This window comes from Calonectris borealis, chromosome 4 (genome assembly GCF_964195595.1).
Source record: "Calonectris borealis chromosome 4, bCalBor7.hap1.2, whole genome shotgun sequence".
NCBI classification, from domain to species: Eukaryota; Metazoa; Chordata; class Aves; order Procellariiformes; family Procellariidae; genus Calonectris; species Calonectris borealis.
In genome coordinates this window covers 20,748,376-20,761,619 of record NC_134315.1, presented here as the reverse complement: position 1 = coordinate 20,761,619, position 13,244 = coordinate 20,748,376, and the positions used below count along the sequence as shown (strand labels likewise).

The 13,244-nt window shown below is 39.0% G+C and overlaps 1 protein-coding gene across 7 annotated transcripts in view; it reads left to right on the top strand.

Moving 5' to 3' along the window:
- Window positions 1-13,244, top strand: part of CCDC149 (coiled-coil domain containing 149) — a 53,238-nt gene that overhangs the window by 22,443 nt on the left and 17,551 nt on the right. For all 7 annotated transcript variants that reach the window (XM_075148859.1, XM_075148858.1, XM_075148860.1 and 4 more), the window contains 5 exons: window positions 4,412-4,528; window positions 5,994-6,166; window positions 7,636-7,708; window positions 9,037-9,121; window positions 10,422-10,566. In XM_075148859.1, the coding sequence (XP_075004960.1) occupies window positions 4,412-4,528; window positions 5,994-6,166; window positions 7,636-7,708; window positions 9,037-9,121; window positions 10,422-10,566 (593 nt within the window). The remainder of the gene's footprint in view (window positions 1-4,411; window positions 4,529-5,993; window positions 6,167-7,635; window positions 7,709-9,036; window positions 9,122-10,421; window positions 10,567-13,244) is intronic.

Sequence of the window (13,244 nt, the reverse complement as noted above, 5' to 3'; positions counted from 1 at the left end):
GGAAGGCAGTGCCTTGCAGTTCTCCAGTACCAATGTTATGACATACAGCCTTTCCCAAACCAGTCCTGAACAAATAACAAGGGTTTGTTAGTACAAACAGAACACAAAGGTAGTACAACTACAACATATTTAAATATCAAGGTTATGTACCTATTCTAATTCCTTATAACAATATGATCTTGGTAACACAGAGCTGCCTACTTTGTGCTTGAACTGGCTTTGTTTAGATTTGCCTTTGCAGGTTAACTTGATATTAGCTGGTCATCTTTGTGACATCTGTATTCTCGGCATGAATTTGAGTTCACGACCCTCATAAGGAATGGAAAAATACAAAAAGAGTTATTCTGCCCACTATGCCCCTCTCCAAAAAGTGCAAAATAGTGCATCACTAAATAAAGAGGGGGAGGAAAGAACTGCATCAGACAGGGATTAATTTAGACTAGGATTTTCATTTTTGGAACACATTCTTCACTTTCCTAGTAAATGAGAAATAGAGCTTATTTTAGAGTCAGGTTGCTGATTTTTGAAGTGCCTAAAAAAGCATTGCCATCTCTCTGAGGGATTTAACACTCTCCTCCTGTGTCAGATTTTGCTCCCTTCTAGCGTTGGTGATAAAATTCTAGGCTTGTTCCCGAAGCCATTCTGTTCTGCTCATCAGTTCTCCTCTTCTGGCAGCTGGGTTACTTCAGGCACTGGAGTCCAGATAATGCATGGTATATACAAAAACAAAGAACTATAATAATTTGCTCGTTCTTACATTTTTCCCCTGCATTCTTCTCTCTGCTTTTTCCAAAGTGAGGGAGGGCATCCTGCCCAGCTGGTCTACGTCAACCTTACTTCTGGCAAGAGATGAACAAACAGCTGCTTTTGCAGCAAGTGAAGCTGCTTATGGATGAACAATTCTGCCTGTGTCTGAGCAGGGGTGACTCATGCAGGCTTTGTCACTGAGTGGCAAGAGCTTTGTAGGACTAAAAAAGAAAAAAACCTCTTTAAATATCACACATTAGCTCTATTGATAAAGAGTTGTTTTGATAGCTTGACTTGTTTTTCACTGCTTTAATGTGTGCTACTAGCAGGATACAGTCACTTGGATTAGCGAGACCTTAAACTGGTGACATTTTACTTGTTGAAATCATGTTAAGTACGTCATCAGGTAGGCAATAACAAATCACTTGCATTTGGTTAACTGGACTAATTTTTTCTTTTAATTTCAGCTAGAATTCTGTTGACACGAATAATAAAACTTCTTCAGGCAGTCTCTGGAAGGATTTGTTGCTGCAATTTCAGAAATACAGCAATAGTTAGACTGCAGCGCTCCAGCAACAGCTATCTAAGTATTTATTTTTATGATTGATCACAATCTCTTATCAACTCTGACACATGAAAACTATTCTATGTTTATAATAGTTATTTGTAAATCTTTTCCCTTCCTAACGTTCTGGCAGCAATGCTTGGAGAACAATTACTGAAACTTAGAGGAGAATAGTTAGGAAATATAATTCTCTCTTGTAAAAGGGTGAAAATGGAAAGCATAAGAGAAACTGGAGGCTTCTGGAAGACTAGATGACTCAGCTGCCTTCGCTACAATCCCTACTCACACAAAGAAATGGTTTTGTAAGCTGTTGAGGGCAGTGCTAAGCAAGAGGAAGATGCATGGAAAACAATGGCTGCAGTATTACTGACAGTTTGTTATTATAAGGCAGACAATCATTCATGCAGCAACAGTGCGAAATGTTAAATGTGGTGCATATGTTTTGGCAGAACTGGGACTTAAGGTAGCAGATTTTCATAGTTCTGGTCCACTTTTTAAGATTTTGTAGGCAACGTGGTAAAGACAATTGCTGTGGGTGACTGTGGCTAAACGTGGTGGTTTCTGCCTTCCATGAAGAATTTACTGGTTGTGCTTGTTTCCCTTTTCCTTCAGCATGTTTTATTAATAATCAGGAATGTACAATTTTGGCGTAGGCATTGTTTGTGGACTCCTAGCCTGCACAGCAGCTATCGCAATGAAGCATGTTTGGGGCATTGTGGGGCTGCTACAGAGCTACTTCATAAATAATTATTTTAGCTGACCCTGATTAAGAAAAAGCTGTGATATTAAAATAATAAAGACTAGTGGCTTGCAGCACTGGATTGTTTTGGTTAACAATCTATGCGTTCTTGACAAACAGGAGCTATCTCTGGTAAGGTGCCATTAATTTAAATCCACTCTGCTGTGGATGCTGTTCACAGAATCCTGAGGGGTAGCGTTAACCTGTTCTCTAGCTGCAAAATGAAGTTGAGTGATCCTTTCCTCAGTGATTTCTGAATGACAGAAATAAAAATACAGCAGCCAGAGGGCAGGTGTATAAAGTTTATAACAAAGCACTAATATATGAAATAAACCCTTAACCCTCTGGCATAACGCTTAGTGTCTCTTTGGGTCACAGCACTTTCAGGGAAGAATTTTATAGCAGGTGGTGCTGCCTCATGAGACATTCGCAATGCAGAATTAAAGGACTTGGCCTGTTCTGCCCTGTCAACTCTCTGATTGGCCAACTGTCTGGAAGAAGCACTCTGTCGTTTTATGGATTGGTATTTTACTTTATTTTGTGTATGTTTATAATGCTGCTTTTACTGGCTGAATTTGGATTTCTGAAGCATTCTTTTCATAAGACGTCATACATATTTTTTTCACCTCAAAATTAGTAGTAAATAAAGAGTTCTCCTTTTATTGGCAGACTGTTTGACCTTGCAAGTAATAATTGCTTGCAGTTATAATTGCATCTTATGCCTCACCCCCTCCCGGGCTGGAGGAGAGTTGGTCATAGTGCATGAGTCACAGCTCTGATCCAGTTCCCAGCCTGGTGCCAAGCGTTACGCAGAAGTTTTGCTCTGCTACAGGCATTGGAGGCATTGGTAAAGTTTGATTCTCCTTCCCATTTCCAGTTTTTCTGAACAAGATCGAGTCCTTAAAATGTTATTACATTTGTTTCTTACTGCCTTTCTCACTAGCAAGAGGTTCTAGAAATTAAACTAATCTAACTGAATTAAATCACGTTACCATACCTTTTGTTCATCAGCCTTTTAGCATTTTAAAAACCAGTCCTATAGCCATGAAGCCATTCCAGGATTTGCTAGTTGCCTTTTTGACTTACTTGTTTTGATAAAGAAATTAATAGGAATTGTATCTCCTAGGGTCCATTCTGCCTCACTAGCTGTACAGTGGTTCGTACTTTCCCTGTGGGGATAGGGAAATGTAGTTTGCCAAAACCAGTTACTTTTGGGGGCACAGCTTCCCCTGAACAAGTGAACTGCTTATCAGAACAAGTTGTACCAGCTTCAGCGACTTGCACTGAACTGGAGCTGAAATAAGCGGGGGGGATGATTTTGGTAGTCTGTCTTGCATCAGCAGGATTTTAATTGACACATTGCAGTTATGGTGACTGGCATCCCATAAATACCAAAGATAGATTTTTAATGTACAATATTCTACTTCAGAAGATTGATTTTTTTCTAACTCTGCAATATAATGATGTACATTAATTCCTTGGTGCAGTCAAAGATACGGCTGGTTATTGTGGTGGGTTTCGCTAGTCTCTGTGGAGCTCCTACAAATGAGGCCGTGGGGAGGCAATATTTTTGCCTAGTTGTACTCAGTATAAACACCTGTAAATGCTGAATGCCTTATAGACCGTTATTTTAATACTCTATGATTCTTGAAAGGTAGTCGCTTTTTGCTTTGGATATTGAATATAACTGTGTATTAATTCAAGTCAGACTGTTTTCAGCAGTCACAAAGCTTATGCGTTCATTAGCTGTTTGAGCATTTTGGCCAAGTCTTTTTGTTGTTGGCCCATTTTTTTGTTTTTAACATGAATCAACTTCTGTGAGTAAATGAAAAAAAAATGCACAAGCAAATGTATTAGCAGCTGTTAATGCAAATTCTGCACTGATGTAGCGTAGTGGGATTTTAAGTGGTATCCGTAAAATGAAGCTGGGCAAGCCACTTCGTGCCTTTTTATTCTTAACTAGGGAGAGTTTTCTGCTGCAGAGAATTTTAGAATTTACATATGAAAATGCCTTTCTGAGAATTTTCTAGGTTTAGTCTGACCAGAATTAGTTCCTGTCACTCTTAAAAAACATTGACCATGTGTGTGTTTACTTGGTCTTTCGTCATTTGTATACTCTCGTGACTATTGTTGCAGGATCTAATTCAGCTCCTGTTGATGCTTTGAGTGTTTGACTGGAATTTTTCACTGAGAACAGGATTGAGCCCTCAGCTCAGAAAATTCCCTCTGGTTTAAATAATACCAGCTGTTTGGGCTGGAAGAGATGAAATCTATGACAGCATTACTCTTTCTAATGCAGATGTACTTTGATGCTACAGCCTCTGTTCTCTTGCTTACCAAATCTGTTTCTGTAATCGCAGCTCCTTCGAATGACAATAGCAAAGCAAAGACTTGGAGATGATGAAGTTGGGGCTCGCCACTTTGCAGCCCATGAACGGGAGGACCTTGTTCAACAATTGGAGAAGGCTCGAGAACAGGTAATAACTAAGTAGGCATATACTGTCAAGTTTTACAGAGCTAGAGCAGTAGCAAGTAAATGACTGCTTCTATTGTGTTTGGAGGGCTGGTAGCTGATTAACATTGCAAATAGTCGTGAAGGTGTTGGTGTTTTTACCGAAATAGTTCTTATCGAGCACTAACTTAAACATGCATACATTGTTAAAGTGAGTTTCCTAATCTCAGGAATTCCTTCTCTAGATTATTGATTCTCTTCTTTTTATAATGTGCAGCAACAACTTGTGACAACTGAATGTTGTCAATGAATGTCAATGAAAGAGACTCCTTAGTGAAAGCTGTTACAAGTATTCAGCACTATGTGGCTCCTAAAGATATTCTCTGAGTCAAATTTTCTGTAGAAGTGTTGTTAGTCTCCTCTTCCTTCTGCTTCTTAACTATTTCTTTCCCTCTTTTGCAAAATTCTTGCATCAGACCTCTTTTCCCTACCTCAAGTCTCTATTAATACTATGTACCATGCAGCATCCAGTTCATCAGACTCTTTCCCTAATACTGGACAATTTTGGGGGTTTGTGTTCTCTGTCATTCCTGCACTCATTCCTACCAATGTCAGTTCCACCCTGAATGAGCCATTCTGTGATCCAGGAAGAGGTGCGTATTTCTTGTTTTTCGGTCTTTACTCAAAAGCATCTCTACTTTAGCTTACCAGAAGGACTGTTGACTGCACTTGGTCTTCTTCCAATGTGATTCTTTCTGGTATCTTTGTTCCCAAGCTCGCGCTCTCTCTGTTTATCACGTGGCCTCTTTTCACGTGGTCCTCTGTTGTCCTTCCTGTCTTATCAATGTTTTCTGAGGTGCCAGGGGAGACTTCTCAACTCATTGCAGACTTTTCTCATACTCTCCCGTTTCCTCTCCTTGGAAGTTTGAAGCTCTTTGTCCTTGAGTATCTTTCATAGTGGACTCCTTCACCCTTTTTGCTTAATAGCAGAGCTCACCCTGTCAACTCCATGCTGGGTTATTTTGTACTTTTCTCAGTTCTTCTTCCTATTCTGTGGAACTTCATTGCTGAAAGTGCCGTAATTAGTATAAATTTTCCCTTACAGACTTTTTCTTCAACCTCCAAATTTGCCAAATTGTTATTCAGTTGAGTTCATTCCTGGAGTCCTAGAAATTTTATGCTAAAACCAGCTTAATATGTTTGTAGCAGAATTATAGTATGGATTAAGGTTTCTTTTGCTGTTACATTTTAGTTGTTTTCTAGAAATTTTGTAAAACAAGTCTAACTGCTAAAGTTACTTAACTTCAAAACAATGAAATAATACCAAAATAGAGTAAAAGTACTGGTGGTTATGAGCTTTGGAAAGACTTTTGACTGTCCAAAATCAATCCTGTTCAGACATGCAGTGCTTGTTGCTGTTTTCAGTTTGAGTGCCATCTAATCTTCTGTTTAAACTTCAAAATAGTCATACAGCTCTCTTTTCTTCTCAGATCGAGAGTCTGAGATATGATCTTCAGGCTGCACTGGATGAGTTACAGGATGTGAAAGAGGAACGTTCTTTTTACCAAGATAAGTCTGACAGACTAAACCAAGAACTTAATCATGTCCTAGGAGGGCATGAAAATCGTATCATCGACATAGATGCTCTTTGTATGGAGAACAGGTGAGTGCGTTGCAAACCTTACTGTCTCCCTAGAAGCAGCAGTGTATTGCTTTAACCGGAGCATCAGGAAGTCAGTCACAACAAAACTTTAAAGAAAATATATCCAAGAATAAAAGTTAAGATATTTTGGTAATTTGTTTTGTCTGTTTTGTTTGTACTGCAGCTAACCATCAAATAATGTTGAGAAAGTTAGGCTGCAGGAAATTACCAATGTTTTATTTGGCTACAGAGATGTCAGTGATATTTCCAAATAGAGTTAAACAAGGAAAAGGAAGAGAAGTGCAGACCTGTTTATTCCCTTCAATGTATGGCACCAAAAGCAAGAATATTAAAAATCGTTGTCTTCAGAAACTCATAGTGAGCTGTAATGGGCTAATCTTGGATTGGAAACAGGGACTTTGAGTAGCCTGAGTTAACAGTTTCGGACATAATTCTCACCACTGGGAGAGGCCGTCAACATGGAGTGATTTGCCAACAGAAGCTGCTGGTGAAATCACCCATGTAGATATTCTTACCACTTCCTTGGGAAAATAATGTGTTCTATGGTCTCTGCTAAGGACCACAGAGAGGAGTCACTGACCGAGCCATAGCAGGTACCTCCCTTAAAGTCAACAATTACCTTAAAGTGAAATAAATCTTGTAAGACACTTTCCATTTACAGAGACTTATGCTTCAGGTAGGAAAGTGGAATACCAAAGGCATTACTTTCTCCCAGCAACTCCAGTTTTGCGAGGCCTACAGAGTTCTGTATCAATTTAAGCCCCCTGTTCCCCTGACAGTGATATGATTTTTTTTTTTCCTCTAAAATAGTTAAATTGTCACAAACCCTAATACAGCTGCAGTTGCACTACATGGAAGAGGATATTTTATAAACCCTTTATACATGAAAAAGGTATTTTCCTATGTCAAAATAGCCGTCTAATCCAAGTGCATAAACTATTCGGAAGAACTGTACTGTTTCTGTTAGCTGTATACCATTTTTCAACTATACTGTTAAATTTTCTACTTTGTGATTGCTAATGAGAAGTGCCATGTAAGTGATGGATATTGCAATGCAAAAGTTCTGCATAGTTGAGTCTTGTGCTGATATATATACAAATCTTCATGTGTCCATCTCACAAATCTTCAAGTACAGAGGACATCAGTAAATGCTTCCTGACTATTTCCTCTAGACATAAATATATCCGTTTAGCTTCCCTCCCCAAAAACCTGAGGACCGATATAAAATGGTTGTGCGGCATGCTTGACAAATCTAACAGAAGGGCAGCCCCCTTTTCTGATGCAGTTTGTTTCCCTACTTCAAGTTTTGTGGGGTCGAGAGCAGTAAGATTTTGTTTTATCCCTCACAAAACTGCAGAGGGAAAAGAACTCTCAGTAGTTCAAAGAGAGGACATGCCAAATAGTAGAGAGGAGCACTTGAGGCAGTATTTGAAGGTAACACGAAGTAAAGGATTACATTTTTTTTTCAGGTATCTTCAAGAGAGATTAAAACAACTTCAAGAGGAAGTCAACCTTCTTAAGTCTAATATTACTAAATATAAGGTAAGATCCTCTCAGTGTAGCATCTAAACTGTGCTTTGTTGTTCATGGAGGTTATTGTTCATTCTCATGTTCATATGCATTTAAAGAACAAAATTGTGTCTTCAAAGAAAAATCCACCGTTAACATCCTGACAATATTAGTATGTATACATATCGCATGCTCAGTCTTCCTTGTAGGCTTCTTAGCTGATGTAGTACAAAGGGATACCCATTAATAGTACTTTGAAAAATGAATTAAATACCTTTTTTTACGTTCTGTAGGGGAACCCTCCTCCTGCTAGTGAGGGTGATCAGCCTTCCAGCCTGCTGGTGGGTGAAAAGTAGCAGGTCACGCAGTGTGTGGTGAATGACTGCAGCTGTGTTGCCGTCACAAGCAGGTCTTGTCTCCCCGTTCCCTAATGGCCGCACTATTTCTTCATGTCTTAATGATTGCTAAGTCTTCATTGTTCTTCCATTCCTGGGTTAAGATATATGCTGTTTTGCATGAAACCTTCAGGACTGAATCCTGAGTGCAAAATATTCTTGCTCCTCCCTGAAGTCAAGCACTCCGTTTTCTTCTGCAAGAGATTTTGAGGTGTGGGAGGGGAGGGCTGCTTGTCAGGGCATGAGAAGTGTTGTCTTAGGACTGTCAATAGGACTTCTTAACCATTTAGGTCACTATGAAGCAGTCATTGCTTTTCGTGCATGAGCAAAGCTCCTCAAAGTACCAAGTTCATTTCAGTGTCTGTTCACACTTATGACTTGGGTCTCTCAGAGTGTGAGTTAGTTTATTGGTGAGAACTGAGCATCATGGTGGTCTGGTGGGTTTCACAGAACTGTAATTGTTTTGGAAGAGCTGGATCTTTCTGTAGCAGGATCATTCTGCTGCTAATTCCTCAAAGTCAGTGTTTGCTACTAAAAGGGCTTTTAGAAACTCTGATAGAGGAGTTTGAGTTTTCCCTTTGATGCCTATCTAAAAAAATGCTGGGGAAGGTCTGATTTGGTTCCCAACTGATATTCTCTACAGGATACTGCAGTATCTTCACTGGCACTCAGCAGATTATTAAAAAATAGGCGAGTCTTAAAAATGCATTGGGGGCAGTGGGTGGGAGAGACTGCAATAAAGTGATTGCAATGGGACAGGATGAGTCTTCGTAACATTGCAAAGACTATTTTGGCTGGAGAATAATACTCCAGGAGAGTCATACGCCCATAGGTTACTATGGGTGTAAGCTCCAGGCCCTGCAGAGTTGTTCTGAGACCAAAATCCAAAGTTCCAGATTCTTTACTCTTAATGAAAGGATTTGTTGGCTACTGTTTTTCTAAATAAGATATTTGTTGTTTCCTTAGAATGCACTAGAGAGACGAAAAAATTCAAAGGCTCATAGTAGATCCAGTAGCAGTGCTCTGACTGGAGTTCTGTCTGCAAAGCAAGGTATTACATAAATGCAGCATGGTGTTGCATATCTCATTGAATTCCTTCCATCTTACCTCTTAATTTCAGTAACCCTTTCCCCACCAACCAAACCAAAATCTTTCTTCTCTTTCCTGTTTATTATCATGTGCTAATTTTTGTCCTTTTCTCAGTTGACTTGACAATACAAAATTTGCCTCTTGAGTAATGCTTCTCCTTTTGTTACTCTTTTGCCATTCATTCTCTCACCTGTCAGTTTTATCATTTTTTTTTTTTAATCTCTAAACCCCTCTGCAACTTTGACCCTGACAAATCACTTTTTTATTCATCTCTTTGCTCTGCTAACAATGGCAATCACAATTCATATTCCAATGAAAAATAGACTCGGTGGTAGAGGAGGGGCCCTAAGTCAGGTTTTCTGCTCATGTTCTTAGAAGCTTTTACATTCAGATGTTTTGCAAGAAATCCTTTTGTCCCATGTTTCTTCATGGGATTGCAAAATGGCGTAAAGAAAGGAGAAGAGAAAATTATTTGAGCCAAACAGTATACCTGGCACCCTACTGTTTAGGTGTTGGTGTATTCATAGGCACACACGAGATCAGTAGTATTTGTCGTGGTAGGTTGAAACTTGCTTTTTTGTTTTTGACTTCTTTTCTGTCCTCTTCTCCATGTATTTGCATACGTGTGTGTGTGTGTGTATTTGTGTGTTTATATATATATGTGTGTGTGTATATATATATATATATAAAAAAAGAAGCAGAGCAAGATTCTAGTTACGGAAGTTAATGATACTAGTGAACTTCCTGATGTGGTTGAGAGGTACAGATTCTAAGCTGCAGAGGAAGAGTTCATGGGTGACTGTATTTTCACATCAGTGTTAAATAAACTGAAGGATATAATAATTCTAAAAAGTAATATAAAAGCTTCCTCGTGGGCTTATGTTTTAATGTAAGTGGGAGAGAAATGACCAATTTTTAGCAGTCTGTAGGCCTGTAGAAGAATGAATTTGTTTCCTTCTGAACAAAAATAATTTTTCAAAAGCAGAATTAAGTTAACATAAGATGTGTCTGCCTATGCTTGTCCTGGCAATTGCTATGGAATAACGATCAACTTAGAAAGCCACCATCTTTATGCCAGCTAGATATTATATTTATGCCAACTAGATATTATATTTCTGGTCTTGTGGCTTTGTTTGTTAATCGAAGGAAATAAATATGTATTCATTTAAGTAATGATTGTAGTTCTTTAATGCTAAGTAAATGTTTGTGTCACATCTCTGTGCATGAGAAGCCGAAACTCATTTGTGTTTTTAACGTTATAGTCCAAGAGTTGTTGTCGGAGGATCATGGATGTAGCCTACCAGCCACACCACAGTCCATTTCAGATCTCAAATCACTGGCCACTGCACTGCTGGAAACTATCCATGAAAAAAACATGGTCATACAACACCAAAGGCAAACCAACAAGTAGGTAGCATGACTTCTAAGTAAAATAGAACTTACCAAGCTATGGAAAAGTCATAGTTTTGGGGGAGTTTCAGGGAAAGGGGAAGGAAGGTCCATTTTCACAGAAAATTCATTGTCATTGTTAAGTGGTAGGTTCTTTAGTTTTTAAGATCAGGTATGTGTTCAGAGAAAAATTACATTTCAAAGTCAAGTCTGGAGTTGGCAGAGACCTGTCTGCCTCTGCTAGGCAAGGATTGGTTTGCTGCTCAGGTTTAAGACGAAGCATAATAACACAGGGGGGACTTCTAGCAGATAGTCTGTAGGGAGGGCTAAAGAAAAGCTGCCAGGAGGAAGGACACCCTTGAGCTGGAGGAAAAGAGATGTGGTATTGGTTGTTAATGTAGGAATTTGCTAATGAACAGTGGTGGGAATAGTAAATGTTGCACCTAGGAAAGGGTCTGAAAAGATTTAGTGTAACATTTGTCACAGGCTAGCAGCCTATGTGTCATACAAATGATAGCTGTTGCTCCTATAGTTACTTTGCCAAAAGTTGTAGGAGATAAACGCAGTTGGATTGCTACTATATGATTTTTTAAAAATCTGAACTGAACTTCCAAGGAGAATTTGTTTACTCTTAGCTGTTCTACTCATCAGTAGAATTCTTTGTGTCTCACAGCTCCTATCATGGCAGAATGTAATCATTTTTGACACATTTTCTGACATTCTGATGTTATTGTCCTTATACAGTATATGAAAATCAGAGCTAGGAAGTGTTCCTTGGTTCTGTGCTCAGTTTTTATCCTTTTTTTTTTTTTTAACACTGAGTCACTACTGGTAATCAGAGGTTATTCAGGCTTCTCAAAAGCACATCAGGACCAGATGCCAGAAACAGGCAGACATCTTTCAATGAAAGGAAGGAGTAGTACTGAAGTAAACTGTATTGCACTAGAATAGATGATTCATTTTGAAAATTGATAACTTTGATACTAGGCAGTCTCCATTACATAATTCTTAGTGATGTGGCAACAGAACTGGAAGAGCGGTTTATAGCCACTCTTAATACTTTTGAGAAAGCAAATGCCTAATCAGCTAAAGGGAGACTAAAGCGGTGAAAACGTAGCCCAGATCTAACTGATGGCAGCTCAGCCAGTTCATGTCTATAAGTGTGTCACGTAATGCAAGAGGAGTTCCTGCACTGAGCAGTGCTAATGAAGGGCTAATACCTGCTTACTCCTTTCTTACTGCTAATGTAACACCAGAAGGAAAACATCCAGAGAATAACACTTGTAATTCCAATTATAACCAATCTTTGCCTGTTACATGCTGATACTGTATCATTACCTGATGTTCTAGTTTGCATACACTTGCCTATAAATGTAGCAAACTTCTTTCTTAATTTTGTATCTCTCTTTGATTACATGCAGTCTCTTCATCTCTCAACTGTATCATTGCGATGATGGCTTTACTTTCTGATACCACTGTCTCTGCTTGCAACTATTGGGTATGGGTTTGCTTGAGATAAGCCTTCACAAGGAGATACAGATTCTTTTATCTGTCTACCCAACTGGTCATATATAGCCACGGGAGTAGAGATTGGATGTGTGCACAAAGTAATATTCTATGCCCAATAGAAGATCAGATCTTAGAGGGAGGTGACAGTCCACATCTCTCCCAGGTCAGGAGTGTGCTCAGAGCTGTAGTATAGTGTTTAGTTCAGGATGCTTCAGGGGAAAAAAAAGAAAGACAAATCCTGGGCAGGTTGAGTGAAGAGCCTCAGCAACACTGCTATGTGGTATGCTCATTCTTTTTGTCACCTTTGGCTTTAGTTGGATTAAAGAAGCTTTTAAGGAGCTAGGAGGAATGGAAACTACTTCAAGTAGAAACACTAAGACACAAAAGGGTTAAAGTGTAAAAGGGAAATGCAGGTAGGACATCAGGGAAAAACATCCTTTATTTGAGGTGCATTAGCTGGTTGTTGGGGCACTTATTTGCCATGTAAAAAGTTACAAGTAAAGATTGCTGACTTCTGAAAACAGGGAAGAAACTGCCCACCTGTCAGAGAAGGTTAGAGGTGAGAGTGAGGTCAGTGCACAAGTAAAATGGACAGGTCCATAAACTGGTACTGGTAGAAGATGCATTCTTTTGTTGAAGACATTTCTCCATTCAAAGTAGGAAGTTGAGAAGGATGAGGGGCTAAAGAGCATTGTAAGGACAAAAGGTTTTACATAAATCAGAAGGTAGAAGTCTTCTTCACCCCTCTGCCCTGTTTGCCTGGCTTTCCCTGCGCAAAGAGCATGTTTGGAGAACACAGTTACTCTTTCAGATTGTTGTGTGAAGAAGATGAGATTCCATTGAGTAAAGAATGTGAGATTTTGAGGTAGTTGTTTCATTCAGGGAAGAAGTTCTGCTTTTGATATTTGATAGATGATTGACCTATTAGTGATTCTATTATCAGTAAATTAGACTTTTCAGACCATATGAACTTATTTTCGTCGAAACAGGTAACTGACTCTAAAGTCAGAACCTCTTTTGTTGCTTGCAGATTGAGATATGACCATATAAGTTCACAATAGCAGAATGGTAGATTTGCTTTCTGATTAACTGAAGCAAGAACAAGACGGTGGATTTTTTTACGTAGATTGGAATTTGGATGTGCTGTTGAAGTTGACTTTCTGCTGTTACACTGTTGTTGAAAACAT